The sequence below is a fragment of the Amphiura filiformis genome, chromosome 8 (assembly GCF_039555335.1).
Source record: "Amphiura filiformis chromosome 8, Afil_fr2py, whole genome shotgun sequence".
NCBI lineage: Eukaryota > Metazoa > Echinodermata > Ophiuroidea > Amphilepidida > Amphiuridae > Amphiura > Amphiura filiformis.
Window position 1 is genome coordinate 5,601,842 of NC_092635.1, and position 15,874 is coordinate 5,617,715.

The window sequence follows — 15,874 nt, forward strand, 5'->3', positions numbered from 1 at the left end:
GCTATGTGTAAACGTATCTTATCTTTCCACTTTCTATCTTTCCAGCTCTTACAGTTATTAGAAAGAATAAATCCTGAAACAATACAAACCAATTCACATAGCCTTAGAGCAGCAGCATTTTATGTCAGAGGTCTACAAGCTTTCTTCCAAGCAAGATATAATGAAGCAAAGTAAGTCACAATCAACAGAAAAAAGTAGCCAGGGTCTAAAGCCATATTATAACATTTGTTGAGGAGGACACCCTCAATATTTTTCAAAATTCTTTTTTTTACTTGATTACTTTTTACTTTTTTTTTTTTTTTGTACTTTATTAAACCAACATACCGTGCAAAAATCAAGACTCTTGGTGCTCTAGTTTTGATTTTGAATAAAAGGCAGGAACAGTTGTTTTATTATTATAATGGAATTATTGGTCGAACCCATACACGATGTTCATAACACAGTACGTATGTGGCGTCCGGGACGGTGATCTACACAACAAAGGATCGTACCATAACAGGACCGAAGGAGTGATACGTATTGGTGACATCTGCGCTGGTAGTAAACTCCAATTTTCTTTGCTTTGGCTTAGTTGTTCGGCTTAAAAATAAAAGGGGATATATCTGACAGTAAAAGCTAACATTTTATGGCAAAAAAGGGTAATCTATTTTGTATGAAAATGTTATAATATGGCTTAAGTAGTAGAATGCTTTGTGTCAAATTTATTAACATACCTATGTGTCAGTATCATAATAGACCTTTTCAAACCTCATTCGGAAATCATTGGAAATGAGATCATATGTATTTTTGAGCAACCAATCACGTCCGAGTATGTTGGATATTGCGGTCACCTCAAAAATATGCAAACAAACCACTTCAATTTAAAGGCCAGCCCTGCTGTTGCTTTAGGCAGTATGCAGACTTCAAGTATTAGACGTATAATATTTGATGTAACATATCAACGTTATTTAATCTAGTCCCATTCTATTTCCAGTAATGTTTAAATTCTTACAAATGTTTGATGACGTAAAATCGATAATATGTTGCGTATAATATCTGGTAGAAATATATTATCAATTTTACGTCATCAAACATTCGTTAGAACTTAAACATTACTGGAAATAGAATGGCAATAGATTAAATAATGTAGATATGTTACATCAAATATTTTACGTCTAATAAAAAGTCGGCATACTGCCTAAGAAATGTGTAAATTATATTTTCTAAAGATGTATTCACATTGTTGACCCAAAGAGAAAGGTGTGAAAAGCATTCTTTGGGAGATTTATTTATTTATTTTTATTTATTTTATTTATTTTATTTATGTCATTTATCTACCATTGTATGAAAGTACTTTTCTCATCAACAACTGACCAGGTGAAAGTTCATTGTGGTTATAATGCCTGTTACACATTGGAACTTTGCACTGTACATGAAGCTGAAGAGGTACTTTTTTCTGTGCATGTTGGGGAAATTATTTCATGCTTTGGGTTTAATCAAAATGAATTGTTAAAAGTCGGTTTGAAAAGGTCTATTCAGTTGGGTAGAGTATTCAATACATAAGTTAACTACTGAAGTATTAATAGCATAAGTGATGTATTACACAAATGATTGAGTGGGCAAGTTTTTAGTTGGTGCTAACTAAGGGTTTTCGGGAACCAAAATATTTAACACGCAGGGCATACTTATGTAATTTCACTGGATATGTGTTTACAAGGATAATATATTTACATTCAAAGCCTGTAACATTTTGTTTTGGAAATCCAGAACGTTTTACTAATGTTTGAACAATGTTAACACATTTTTCATGTAATTATATTATATCAAGATATCAGAACCGTTCATATAATACTTATAAGGGAATCTGTACCATAAACTAATCAATGGCTATATAGTTGCAGCAATAATAAAAACGACAAACAGTAAAAGTCCCAAGCTTATATACGCCCAAATAAAGGAGAAATTCTTAATTCCTTACGACGATTAGCGGTGAGTTTGCGATCCATGGTGGCTGCCATATTGATACCCGATGTATTTTTATTATGCTGTAACGGTACCCGATTTTGAAACCAGCGAAATCCGTGCCACCAGCCTCGTCCCTCGTGAACTTTGGTGACACGAAGCGAATACTACCAAAGTTAAGATTCAACATTCGTTCAAAAGAAAACGCGACAATTTCTACCCATAAAACTACAGAAGAACATAAAAAAATGTATTTTAAGTAATATTTATGATCAACAATGTCTTTTGAGAACGAAAAGTAAAAACAGCACTAAAAACCAAAATTCGCTGTAGGGGTCATGATGCCATACAGCAACACACGCCGCCGGGGTCTGTGTGAAAGGTTACACTACCGCTTGTGGCAGAAAGGATTCACAAGCAGCTATCATGGCGGCTCCCTTGAATCGCAGAAACGAAGGATTAAAAGTGCTTTTTCTTTGTTACGAATATTCCGAAATTCATTTAGAGCGTCTGGTATGTTTAATTAAGGGTATATAACTATATTAGCCATTGATTAGTTTATGGTACAGATTTCCTTTAAGTTTAGTTTGTCATTAAGGATTCAAAATAGAAAATCCACATTTTTGTAATGTACACATTACATACAGTTTAAAGCTGTGAAGTTTATTGGATATTCCTGTTAAAACCCACACACACCCTATGGAAGGCATGACCTTAATCTTCCATACAGAGAGTGTGAATTTCAAATGGGGTTGCCTGAGTAGGTGACTCCATTTGAAATCTACACCGCTTTTGTGGGAGATTATGGCCATGTCTTCCATGTGGTGTATGGATTTCAACTGGGATAGCCAAATTTTAATGTAGTTTGGTACATAAATTTATTTAATGTGTTAAACATGTTTGTACCAATTTTCCTTCTTGCAGGAGATTTTGAGGGAAACATTGAAAATGTCGAATGAAGAAGACCTGAACAGATTAACAGCATGTTCACTGGTGCTCCTAGGTCATATCTTCTTGTCACTGGGAAATACAAGGGTAAGAAAGCAATCTAAAACTATAGTGGAAATTTCAATTGAATGAAGACAGCCTGACATAGCGTGACAATTTTTTGTGTACACTGCAAGATTTGCGTAACTGTGTGCGAAACACGGAAGTGACTGCAACCATGCCAACGCACTTGTGATTGGTTAGAATTGTATCAAAAGGTCATGCGTTTGCATTGTAGTTTGAAATATGCGATATATGATCGCAGTTGGATCGAGTACAGTTGTTGAAAGCTGTGTTCATTCAATCGAAATTCCCACAATAGAAAATGTCAAATGAAGAAATCTGAACAGATTAAAGGGAATTATAGAAATCTGTCAAAGACCAAAAAAATCAGTAAAATTTTCAGAAGTAGTTGCACCTGAAGATGTGAAAGCTGTTTCCATTACGTAATATTGCAAACCAGAAGGCCCCTTCCTATGTCTGATGGACACCATGTCTGATGGACACCATCAACACAAATGGCACAATAATTAATAATAATAAAACAGCATTTATCCACGCTATCTGAATACTCGGATTCCTCAAAGCGTGCCACGGGTCGATATGCTGCCAAGCCCCAAGGGGCAGTGCAAGTTGACCTCAATGCTGAGTGTGACAGACAACAGGCCTGGGCTGATCCCCTGCTCTTTACGAAAAGGCTTGCAACTTTTACATGTCCAGATATTGCTCTTCTGGTACATGGGACCACCATTTTATGTGACTCTCCTATGGTATCAACTTAATGATGGCATGCAGAATTGATCTTGTAGCAGAGGTCATTACTAGATTATTACTTGTTGTTTCTGTGTTGGATTTCTTTAAGGTAATACATTATTTTAAAGTGTTGCAATTTGGTAGTTCACAACATCTTGCGAATGGTAGTGAGTTTCGGCAAAAATTGCATTGCTCATTTCCTTGCGAGCGTGTAGAAGAATCCAAATATCACAGAAATGCTTTTATAGGTCCTGTGGTTCTTGAGTTATGTTCTAAAGAGGGTTGAAACAACACCACTTTTCTAAAATGTACATAACTCTTTAACAACAATAAATTAAGCAAGTTTTCAAAGTATATGATTTGTAGAATGAACTTTTGCAAAACATCAAAGTGTTATTTGTCAATAATATATTGATTTACAATAAAACTCGATTTTTTGGCTGCTTCGACCAACAATACCGCATCTACCCTTAACTCCCTGGTTTTCAAGGGTCTGGATATCTGATCAATCCCCCTTCTTCAGTAATTGAAAGTTGTGCAAGTCACTGATACAAAGAGTAAATGAAACAAGTGCAAGTCTTGCATCTTAAATGAGAACAAGTGAATATCTGACCAAACATTCCTGAATTAAAGAGAATTGAAGACTGATTATTTGTATACATAACCTCTGGTGTCATTTTGTTTTTTACAGGAAAGTATGAACATGGTACTACCGGCCATGCAACTTGCAGGCAAAATCCCAGATATGTATGTTCAGTTATGGGCATCTGCATTACTTAGAGGCAAGTGCTTAAACTCAAATTTGTGTAACTTCTTAAACAGTGTCTCAAATGCAAACTTACTACTATGACCGTTTCTATGGTGCAAATATTTTGTTCATTTCAGTTACAAATAAGTGACTCCTCTTTCCCAAATTACTTTTGTGAAAAGTAAGTATAATTTTGAGTAGAACTTTTCTGTAGAGAGAAAATTCTTAGGTCCTGATTCTGGAGCATATTGGTTCTTGAGATACGACAATTCTGATGTGTATAACTGCCAATCCACTGTAGTGCCAGTCATCAAGGCTGTTAGTCTTGGACTAACGTTATGCATGCAAGTACCTGACTGAAACCATTTCTCTAGAATATCAGTATTGAAAGGGGCGTGTACAGATGTGGAGTGTTCAGATGTGTTAAAATGTAGCCTGCTACAAAACTTGATATTGCCAAAATGTAAAAGTGCTCTGTGCATCATAATGAGATGATTCAACCTTCCGCAAATAAGTTCATTAGGATTGTCAATAAAATATATAATGCAAAATTCTTCTAAACAAATCCAAAATTTGATGTTACATACCTCGATCAATGAGAGTTTCGTGCTAAGGGTATGTAACATCAAATTTTGGATTTGTTTAGAATAATTTTGCATTATATTATATATGATGCAACCATGTTGTTACTGAAATAAGCCAAAAGATTCAAGGGCCAATCATGCTTTTTTCTGAAAATCTAGAAGTCCTCATCAATTTTACGGGCACAAACTTGATTGTAAAATTGATGCATAATACATGTTTAACAGTTTAAAGCTTTGAATGTTGCACTGTTCCACATCATTGTGACATTTATAGACTTGCACATCAACACTAGGTACTGCAAATTAATGGGGAGGGATTGATGTTGAAGTCAGCATTGAATCTGCCTTGCTGACTGGCTATCAGCAGTTTACGGTGATTTTTATGGGTTTTAATGTTATTGAAGTGTTGACAAAATATTTGGCAAATGTGTTTGCCAACAAATATTTTACAATAACTAACATTTTGACATTTTAAAAATGTTATAGTGTGTTTTCATACAAACAATTTAAAAATGTTTTCATGACTTTAATATAACCCTACATTTAAATGTTATTGAAATGTTTTGACCAAAACTAAAACATTTTTAATAACACATTGATAATGTTTTAAAACATTTTTATTTTTATTTAGAAATGTAATGTTAGAATATGCACCTGTTTTTATATTTGGTGCAGATTTATACCACCTAGCAGGGGATCCAGTAAGAGAAAGTGATGGCTACAGAATGCATAGTAGTTTCTCACAGCAGCTACTCAAAGACCATATTGATTCATCACAGCAACCAGAACACAGTCTCATACAGGTAAGCACATGTAATATGTATGTCGGCATAAAAACAGGTGATTCCAAACTATTGGAATGAAACTCCCATTTCTTGAAAGTCAAACTACTCGCAAACCCAATTCAAAATTGTTTTGTGTATCCCAACTTTTTCCTTGGGATATATATCTTTGTAGCTCCATATATTGAGCTTGCACAACCCCTTGGTTGCAGCCCCTTGGTTGGAAGTCCTGAATAAGGAGGCTTGTGTTTGTGTGGATTACCTTGTGAAAAAAGAAAGTATTAGACAAGCAAGTTTCGGACACAGCAGCAGTAGCAGCACTGTTAATGAAAATAAAGTTGACTGAAGTACATGATGAAATTTAACCCAATGCAAGTAGATGATACTTTCTTGTTAAACTCTATTGTTATTCTGCGCCTAATATGGACAAATTGCAACAAAAACTGAAGGGTACCGGTACATACTTGTTTCACATTCAAAAGTTCAAATAATTAAGAGCAGCTTTATTTAAAAGTACACACATCTTACATGATGATATGTTAGGTTTATCTATCCTACTGTTAACATTTCTATTTTCCTTTCTCTCCACAGTGGACAGAGGGTCCATGTCCAACGCATCTGTTACAACAGGAAGGTGCCAGCACGAGTATATTATAACACAGGTGGCACACCTGCCCTATATGTCCTTGCTCCCTTGTCATTGTTGTTTTCAAACTGTCTATTATTATTTTTTTTGTATATAAACCCAATGTCTATCTTTATCTTATTGTATTGTTGAAGAAAAGGAAGGACTTTAAAATATTTGGTGTACAAATGTCTGAATCAGGGAAAATTTATTATTATTGTTGTTGTTATCATTATTTTTTTTTACTTTTTCTTTTTTTTCTCTCCAAATTATAGTGTGTATTTTTTTGCCTTTAACTGGAGATATTTCCTTCAGCATGCCAAATTTAGAGGCTTGACATTTTTGTCAAGTATTATGTAAAGTGAACAGTTCAGACAAGGTTATAAATCAATCATGTGCACTGCAACCAGGGTTTGAAATGATATACCATACCCAAACTCAAATAATGATGTGATTAAGCAAAATTGTAGTGTGCCCCAAGAGTCTATTTGACATTGTTACCGGTTATATTATGCTGTCAAGGAAGGGAGTTTGCAGGCAAGTTTTTTACAGTCAGAACAAATGGTCATGCCTCCTTCAGAAGAAATAGCCACAGATACTTCATAATATTTGATTTAATCTACAGTTATATGGAGCAAAGCATTCTGGCTAGAACACTTTATATGGAGCATCTGTTTAACCTAACAACCCAACTTAGTAAAATATGCCAATATCCATTTATACAACTGGGTAGCGAGAGACAGAGACCATGCATATTTGTACAATGCAAGTTTGTAACCCATGATCATAAGTTACCTCTTGCCACCATGCCCTAGAGTATAATACACACAAACAAAACGTGTCAGTAGAATTTGTGAATATATAAAAATGTGATTTGGTATTTCTTAAACCCTGGTTGCAGTGTAATGTCTTATAACTATTGTCACTGTCACAGTTCTTTTGCATGTTTTGCCAATGAAGCATATGAGTGTGCAAATACAACAGTGAGGTGTTGATTGGCCAGTTGAATCTTTTCAAATGTCTGTCATCATCCTATTGGCTGATCAAACAAAGTTGTATTGGAGCCCTGTGTATTTTGAGCTCTGACTGCACCCTCTGTTATAGAATAATCTAAGTACCTCACTTCCCACATTGGCATAAATGATCAAAAGGTCTGTGACAGGAAAGCTTTTCTTTATTTATTCAAAAATCTTGAAAATAATGAACAGTTTATGAAATTGAGCCAATGCATTCATAAGAATAGACATTGCAGTAAATCTGCCAAATGGAGAATATTTTCAATAGAATCTATTTAAAGTCAATTAAGATATTGTCAAGTACATCATGAAATGTGATGCAATAAATTGTACATGTAGTGTTGTGTCACGTGTAGTTGGTATTATTTAGTGACTGGGGAAGTCATTTAATTTCCTTCTGGACTAATCTGTGTGAGATATTATGATTTTGATGTGAGGAGGATGTCAGGACATCAGAACATCCCTCATATAAATCAAAACAGAACCTTCTGTTGCAAGTCTTCATGTTGTGTCAAGGGGTGAAGTACATCAATGACAGGTTCGATTTGCTGATCAATAATATATATATAGGTATATCGCTTCACTGCTTGGTCAGAGTTGTACACTTTGTGCTAGTAACATAGCCAAACTGATGCAAGCATGATCATCGACAATGCCAGAAAGATGGAAGAGTACAATACCCACCTTGAAAACATTTCCAGAAGCCTAGTCAGGTGATATGTTCAATGCTGGTACAGTCCCGTCATGTTTACTAGACTGCAATCCAGAAAAAAATGTTGGCACAATGTGGCTGTCTTTTGGTGGTTCTGTTAAATTTTATGTCATACAAAACCATGTTATGTTAACAGGTTTGCGAGACATTCCAGCATTGAATGATGGGGATAGGAGAAGGGTGGACTTGCATCACTCAACCACCTTTTGATACAGTATACATTTGAAATGGTTTGAGCAGGTGTACCAGTTTCAAAACAGAAGGAATATTTATCAACACTGCCATTATAATTTTAAGTGATCAACTCTTTGTCACTGGATGGTACCAACTTTGTTTTTCTATAAGACATGGGATCAAGTGATAATGAATGAGTATTTTGTTGTTTGTAGACATTGACTCAGTGCTGATTGTTTGTGTGCATACTGTCAGCATTGATGGCGATCACATATCTGGAATCAAAGGTGTATATATAGTCGCATCACTGGTATCAGGTGAATGGAAAGTAACTGAAATAACAAACAGTTGCTGCACTTTGTAAGGAAACAAATCGGGAAGATGATGAACACAAACAAATTATAATTGGGGATGATGGAAATTTTCTTTGATTATGCATCTTGTATATTTTTAAGAACAATAATGTATTTGACTGTAAGGACACTAGAAGTGAGTACAAATACTATTTGTACTCACTTCTTGTGTCCTTACAGATGAGAAGTTTCATCTATTTTGGTTTGTTTTCCAATTTATATTATAAAGGTGTCAGGCATACATTTGATCATTATTGTCTGTTGAATGCCAGATGGGCGTAAGTGTTTTGTCATTACTGTGCATTTTAAGACCTTCTTGCTTTCATTCAACGATTTGAAACCTTGCTCTTTGCGTTCACATGTAGGGACAATTCATGAAGTTGAAGTATTAGTTCATAGATTTGTCAAATAAACTTGAAAGAATAAAATATGATTCTCCCAAATGATGCGTCATTTGAGAATATGCGCTGATTCCCATACAGAATGAAACATGTATGATCATGTAGTCACCATTGGGTTCATGTCATAATCTCACAAAAGAGTTAGACCGGGTCTAAAAGCTAGACCTGGTCTAAGTGGAATTTAGTCTTTTTCCTTTACATTTCCTTGAGGTATTTTGTATTATTTTTGAACTTTACAAGGAAATGATAGTAAAGGACCATTCCTGATGGAACTAAATTCCACTTAGACCAGGTCTAACATTAGACCTGGACTAACCTTTTTGTGCATATGAACCCAGGGGTTTACAAGTCATATATTTTCTTTAAATAACAAATAAAGTTTGTTAATTACAAAGTGCAGCTGTTGTTTTTGTTAAGATACAACTTCTTTGCATTCATCTGATGACATGTTTATTTCTTGTTTTCATACCTGTACAGAAGTATGCCCCATAATGTGGGTGGAAGAGAATTTTGTTCTTAGAATGATTATGTGTGTAATTTAGCCATGTTGTACAGATATACAAAAAATCACTTTTGTTATAAATTAATAAGACATATGTAGTGAAGAACAGGCACAACTCTGTAATATTTTAGTTTGTATTTTATGATGTTTTTGGATGTAATTATTATGTGCTAAAGTATTAAATTCCCTCGACCACTCTTTTGTACTCTCTTTGTCTCTCTCTTCTATTATGAAATGAGCCAAATGATGAATGGTAGATATTGAGCAGCAATATTGCATTCAGCTCATCTTGTTTTGTAAAATCTTTGGTTGAAAACCAAGGATTTGATGTGTAATGCAGGCTATGAAAATATTGCAATCTTGTAAAAGGAGGAAGTAAATTTATTTTTTTGTTTGCATTTTCAAATCATACTTTTTGTACCAAAGTCAGCATGATGCTGGTATAATTTAAATCTTGGGGCTGATTTTATATTTTCAATATATTCTCTGTGAGAACCAAGTTGTGGTGTAAAATTGGCTTACAGTTTGTCCACTCTGTGAAGTACAAAGTGACAACTCGCGCGTAGTGATGCGCCTCTGCTGCAGGTATGCGTGCCTTCAAAGTCGGCACAATGTGCACGTCCGCGTCGTTGCTTCGCACTTCAGAGTAGACTGACTGTAGTGCAGAAATCTTCTATTGAAGGATTATACAGCTTTATTCCATAAGCTGCTTAATTCCTCAATGGAGTCTTTACGCTAGTCTAGCTCGTGAATATCGCACACCAAGGATACAACCAAGTTTTTCCAGGAACCATGTGAAAAACCATTACCTTATGCATGCAGTTAATAAAGCAGCTGTTGGTGTAATCATTTTACAGTTTAGTTCCTAAGGGTTACTTCTTTTTCTCTTGAAACTACTAATTTTAACAAAAGTCTTTCGGACAAAAGGTTTGGTGGAATGGTATGTTCATATTAATGTAAATGTCCCTTTGGAATGTCACAGAGATCATGATGCATTTAACATTAATGAAGCAAACCTTGTCAAGGACGTGGTACTGTACTTGTTAAGGGTGAAACTTTTATTTACAGGGTTGTATGAGTTCAGTGATTATCAGCTATTTTGTATATTTTCAGCATTTTGCCAGCTTTTTATATACCACACCCTTGAATAATTAAAGTGCACATATCAATCCAACCATTTACCTTGATACTATGGCATCTATTGTTACATTATTCTAAGCATGCATCCAAGTACTCATATCTGTATGTGGAAAAACATTCATGTGATGTTTTGATTGCAATATGTTTAGAAATTGGATGTTTTGGTAGTATTTTTATATGTAGGAGTGAGGATTGAAAGTGTGATGATGTTTATTATTAATGCCACAAAAATGTGAGTACTTGGATATTTTGAGAACTTACATAACTCAATGAAAAACTTTCAGTGCTGAATGGGAATTGAAAAATACACTACCCAACATTCTTATTCAATGGGTGCGTCTTGTAAAGAATTCACATAATTTGATTGGTTTTCTGGTGTATAATATATCTCACAATAGTTGATAGTGATATTAGTCGGGGCGCGCGCCGCCACGCAACAGCAGCACGCTTTGTTGCTCCTCAATGATCGCTAGCGATAATGCATTCGCGTAATACACGTATGAGAACCAAGAACGCGATTCGGGCGGCTTAGATGTTCGTGATGGTTTCGCTCATTTAAAACAACGGGATGTCCTCACAAAAGTAACTTTATTTTTTTCTGAAAAAGGCAGTTTTTCTCGCAAAAATTACATTAAAACTGAATAAGAATTAGAGAATAAATGATAGGATTCTGTCTTTTGCCTATCCAATATCATGTCATAATGGATGGGCTGGCCAATATTTTTTATCGTAGTGGATACCGGCTGTGCCGGCATCCACTACTCAAAATATTGGCCAGCCCATCCATTATGACATGATATTGGATAGGCAAAAGACAAAATCCTATCTTTTATTCTCTAATTAAAGAATTAAAGGATCAGACACTGACAATCCTCATGGTACTGATATTTCAGTGTCAGTGGACTTGAGTACTTGATAGTGCAAGTGTTTTATTACCTGAACATTACTGATTGAAATGACACTTATCTGATTCACAAATATTAATGCGGATAAAACAAATGTGATGCTATAATTTTGTTGAGTAGTGTTAGGCCTGTTATCGACTGTGTCATATTATCATCGATATGACCCTTAATCCGACATGTCAAAATAAATTTGTTCTTTTTCGACACTTTACGACACATATCAAAAAGAAAAAAAATGAAATTTCCATCATAACTCATATCGGCGTGATTTTAAGCTTATCTTTTGACTTTTTTCAGCATTTTTAAATCTCATTACGAGTTTCGACACGTGTCGATTGTCGTATTTTTTTCCCTGACGAAGTGTTGAATTAGAAATCATGTGTCGATAACAGGCCAAAGTAGTGTACATGTATCTTGATAAAACTTCAAAGAAGAATATATAAAAAAAGATAAAACACTTACGAGATTGCAATATTTTAATAGTTTGAACACACTAAATGGCGCTCATGGCATCATTTGAGGAAGAAGGGAAGAAAACTTAACTTATTATTATGACAGTCAGTGTATACGAGGGTGAGCGAAAGGCTTGTGAAGCCAGCTTTTGGATAATCACTGTGTAGAAATTTGATGTAAATAGTGTAATTACTATTCATATGCTCCTGGTTTATGTGGGAAAAGGGGCACATATGTATGTACAAAGAATCGAGTTGAAAGTTTTGGCGGTGGAGGAGAGATTTTGCAAATGGTTTAGTTACTTTGGTAATATTTATATTATATGGCTTATTGGTTATTGGCATTTAGAATTCATATTTGAATCACAAACAGCAGATTACTATTTGTGATGATCTGAACCAGTGGTTCCAGACTAAGGGTGGCAAGTTAACTATTTGTAATCCCTACACCCCCTATGGAAGACATGACCTTAATTTTCCACACAGGGAGTGCAAATTTGAAATGGGGATATCTGAATAGGCATCTCCATTTGAAATCTACACTCCTGTGTGGGAGATTAAGGTCATGTCTTCTATAGTAGGCATATGGATTTCAACTGAAATAGCCCATTTGCTGCATTTGGCCAGATTTGATCAGATTGTGGCAGATGTGTGACACATTCTGGGCCATGGGGGTCAAAGGCAGCAAATTTGAAATTGAGATAAGAGCAAAAAAACCCAATAGAATACATAAGAAAATGCACATAACACATAACAAAACTTTAGAACAATGTATGCTAGACATTTGGTGTTTTCAGTACATGACAGCCTAATGTTTGTACATGGTATTAATTATAGTAACTCATTTTTCAAAAATGCCTCCTTTGGCTCCCATGGAGCAGATCATGACACATAATAGGTGTTGACAATTTGATCAAGTTATTGGCCCTCTTTATCCAATTTGAACATTCTAACATTCACCTTATCATATTTTTCCAGCGTTCCAAAAATGTCCAGATTTAATTTATTTTTTATTATGTGCAGAAAATGTCCTTATTTTATGTATATCATATAAGTTTTGTAGTCCTAACAGATGTTTCCATTTATACAAAAAATAACTTATTAGTGGCTAAACTATTTGCAAAATTACTCCTCTGCTGAAAGTGTATATCTGTTTTGTGTCCAAATATTTTGCTCCCCTCAAGTTTGATTTAATCAAGTAAAATGAGTCCAAATCAGAATTTTGAAAGATTGAAAAAAAAAGAGTGGGAATCAGTGCAAATTACACAGCTGCAGCATACGTTCTGGAAATCATCAAGGTTCCCAACATTTCACAAAATCAAAATTTCCTAAGTTGTCTCTGACAAATTCTTAAATTCCATGAGAACCAACCAATTTGCACTTGTATCAGGGTGTGAACTGTTTCAAACAATAACCTGGAGATGGAGAATTCTTTTCAAAAGTATGAATGCCAAAATAACAAAAATAATTACCATCTTGTGCCACTCAAATTCCTGGAGTTTTCCATTACGTTGGCTGTTTTTCTCAAATTCTGTGTGGAAAAATGGATTTTCATTTTCCATAACTGGGTTGGAACCATAAAAATTGAATACTATTTTGACACATCCCAATCAATTCTATCTGAATTCTGTGACATGGACTCATTATGCTTGATTGTATCACAAGTTTGATTAGCTAGCAATCTTTAATTTAAAACATCAACATTACACTGCAATACATGTTTTTGTTTTTATTTATTTAATCCAAGGTTTTGTGTTATTTGTCTGTCATCGTTTGAATAATCTAAATTGATTTGCCTCAAACATGTTTTGCTTTAATTACATACTACTCAAGTAGGTTCCTGTCCGGGGTTCCTGTTAAAAATCAGTTGGCAGTTTATCCCAATATGGTGACAAGTCCCCAATCGGCTGTTTACTCAAGACTCTTAATACATCACAAGTGACCAAACATGTAGCAATTGTGACCATGGTGACTCAACATACATATGTGAATGAGACTAAGATGTTAATATTACAGTATTCTACATAAATTATGAAATATTTTCATACCAAAACCAAAAGTAATTTTTCCATTCAAGAATTACATTTTTGATTCCATACCAAAACTGAAAGTAATTTTTCCATTCAATTCAAGAGTTACAAATCATTATACTTTGCATTATTAAAAACACAAAAATATATTTTAGAAGTTTATATTGTGGGACAATTTCCAATGGAACCGCAATAATCGATACTAGTCTTATGCACCGATGTTGAGTTGCAATCCTATAAGACCCCCTGTAATTTGGTTTGAAGACTTGCAATGAGTTTGATCACTTCATATTTCATGAAGTGCTTGATTTGGTTGAAACTGAGAAAGAAATGAACTTTGAACCCTCCAACCGACATGAGCTTGTAAAGACAACGAACATGCACACTAAATTACAAGTAAATAATCAATTTGAAATAATTGAACAAACAATACAATATTATGATCATTGCCTAGTCAATCGTACATACAATGTCATTTTTGTCATGTCCAATTACTGTTTTCCCACTCCCTCCTTCCCACCCCCCCCCCATGTAAGTACAAAGCTTTGTAATACCAACCCACCCACCTTCCCTCAGATGTGTATATTTTTAATGAACCAGGTGTGAAGTAACAAAATGACATTATTGTGAATGACTGCAATGATATCAATTTGATCTTTTGCAGAGCTCCTGATCTATGCCCAGTTCAGCTTCTAGTGTGTAGTAACTTACCTGTTCAAAGTTCATATCATTATGTAAGCTGCCTTGGGTCTGTCTAACTTTACAATACATATTTCTTGTTTCCATAGAGTGGTCAATTATAATGCACCAAAACATATCATGCCCATTTCAGGAACAACTTATCATATATATATGCAGTAATTTCATTTAAACTTCAGGCAAGCAGAATAAACTTTTAGGCAGAATAAAGTGCAGACGACAGGTCAAAATCCAACACCAGGCACATGTTACCCATTCTGAATTGAGGAATGGCAATGGCTAGACCATGAAAAAAGCCTTTACCTGTGAGTTAGGCTATACACTTTGGGAGCCAGTCAATATTGCACAAGGCGATTTTTCATTAAACATTTATTCCAAAAGTTGTGATCAAAATAATGTGTTATATCGGAGTTCATAGGGCCAAAATGGGAAATCCATGCACCCCCTATGGAAGACATGACCTTAATCTCCCACACAAGGATGCAGATTTCAAATGAAATCACCCATTCAGGTAATCCCATTTGAAATTCACACTCCCTGTGTCAAAGATAAAGGTCATGTCTTTAATATAGGGTGTATGTGTATTGATAGCCCAATTGTTTTGCTCGGCTTGTTTCTCAAGGTGTTTATTTTGAAGCATTATTTCTGTAAACGGATAAATAACTCATCGAAGTAAGGAACATTAATAAGAATATTGACCTCTTTCCATGCACATGGACCTGACTGTTCAGAGTATATCCTAGGTAGGCTGAAAATCAAACTTGTCATGAAGAGCATGATTGGGTCTCTTTATTTTGACCATCTCTGTCAAAATTTTCATAAAATGACACCCCTAGCAAAATCACTAAATTTGTTCATGCATATTTAAGAGTATTGTAACTGTCTTTGTTTTGTTACTTTGCTGTGAAGAACTGTGTGTAAAAGTTGCATTGCATATAAAATGCCATCATTTTGATGATAATTGTACCTATTTTTTGCAGTGCAAGTCGTACACTTTTTGTCATACACTTGTTATGTTACCCTTACTAAAAGTGTTTATTTGTGTCATTATTGTGTAAACAAATAAATTT

General features: G+C 34.7%; 1 protein-coding gene across 1 annotated transcript in view; it reads left to right on the forward strand.

Moving 5' to 3' along the window:
• LOC140158537 (MAU2 chromatid cohesion factor homolog) overlaps positions 1 to 9,775 on the forward strand; it is a 30,998-nt gene extending 21,223 nt beyond the window's left edge. The window contains 5 exon segments of the mRNA XM_072181659.1: positions 46 to 174; positions 2,869 to 2,976; positions 4,373 to 4,463; positions 5,689 to 5,816; positions 6,387 to 9,775. Of these exon segments, the coding sequence (XP_072037760.1) occupies positions 46 to 174; positions 2,869 to 2,976; positions 4,373 to 4,463; positions 5,689 to 5,816; positions 6,387 to 6,452 (522 nt within the window). The 3' untranslated portion in view covers positions 6,453 to 9,775.
• Positions 9,776 to 15,874: the final 6,099 nt, after the last annotated feature.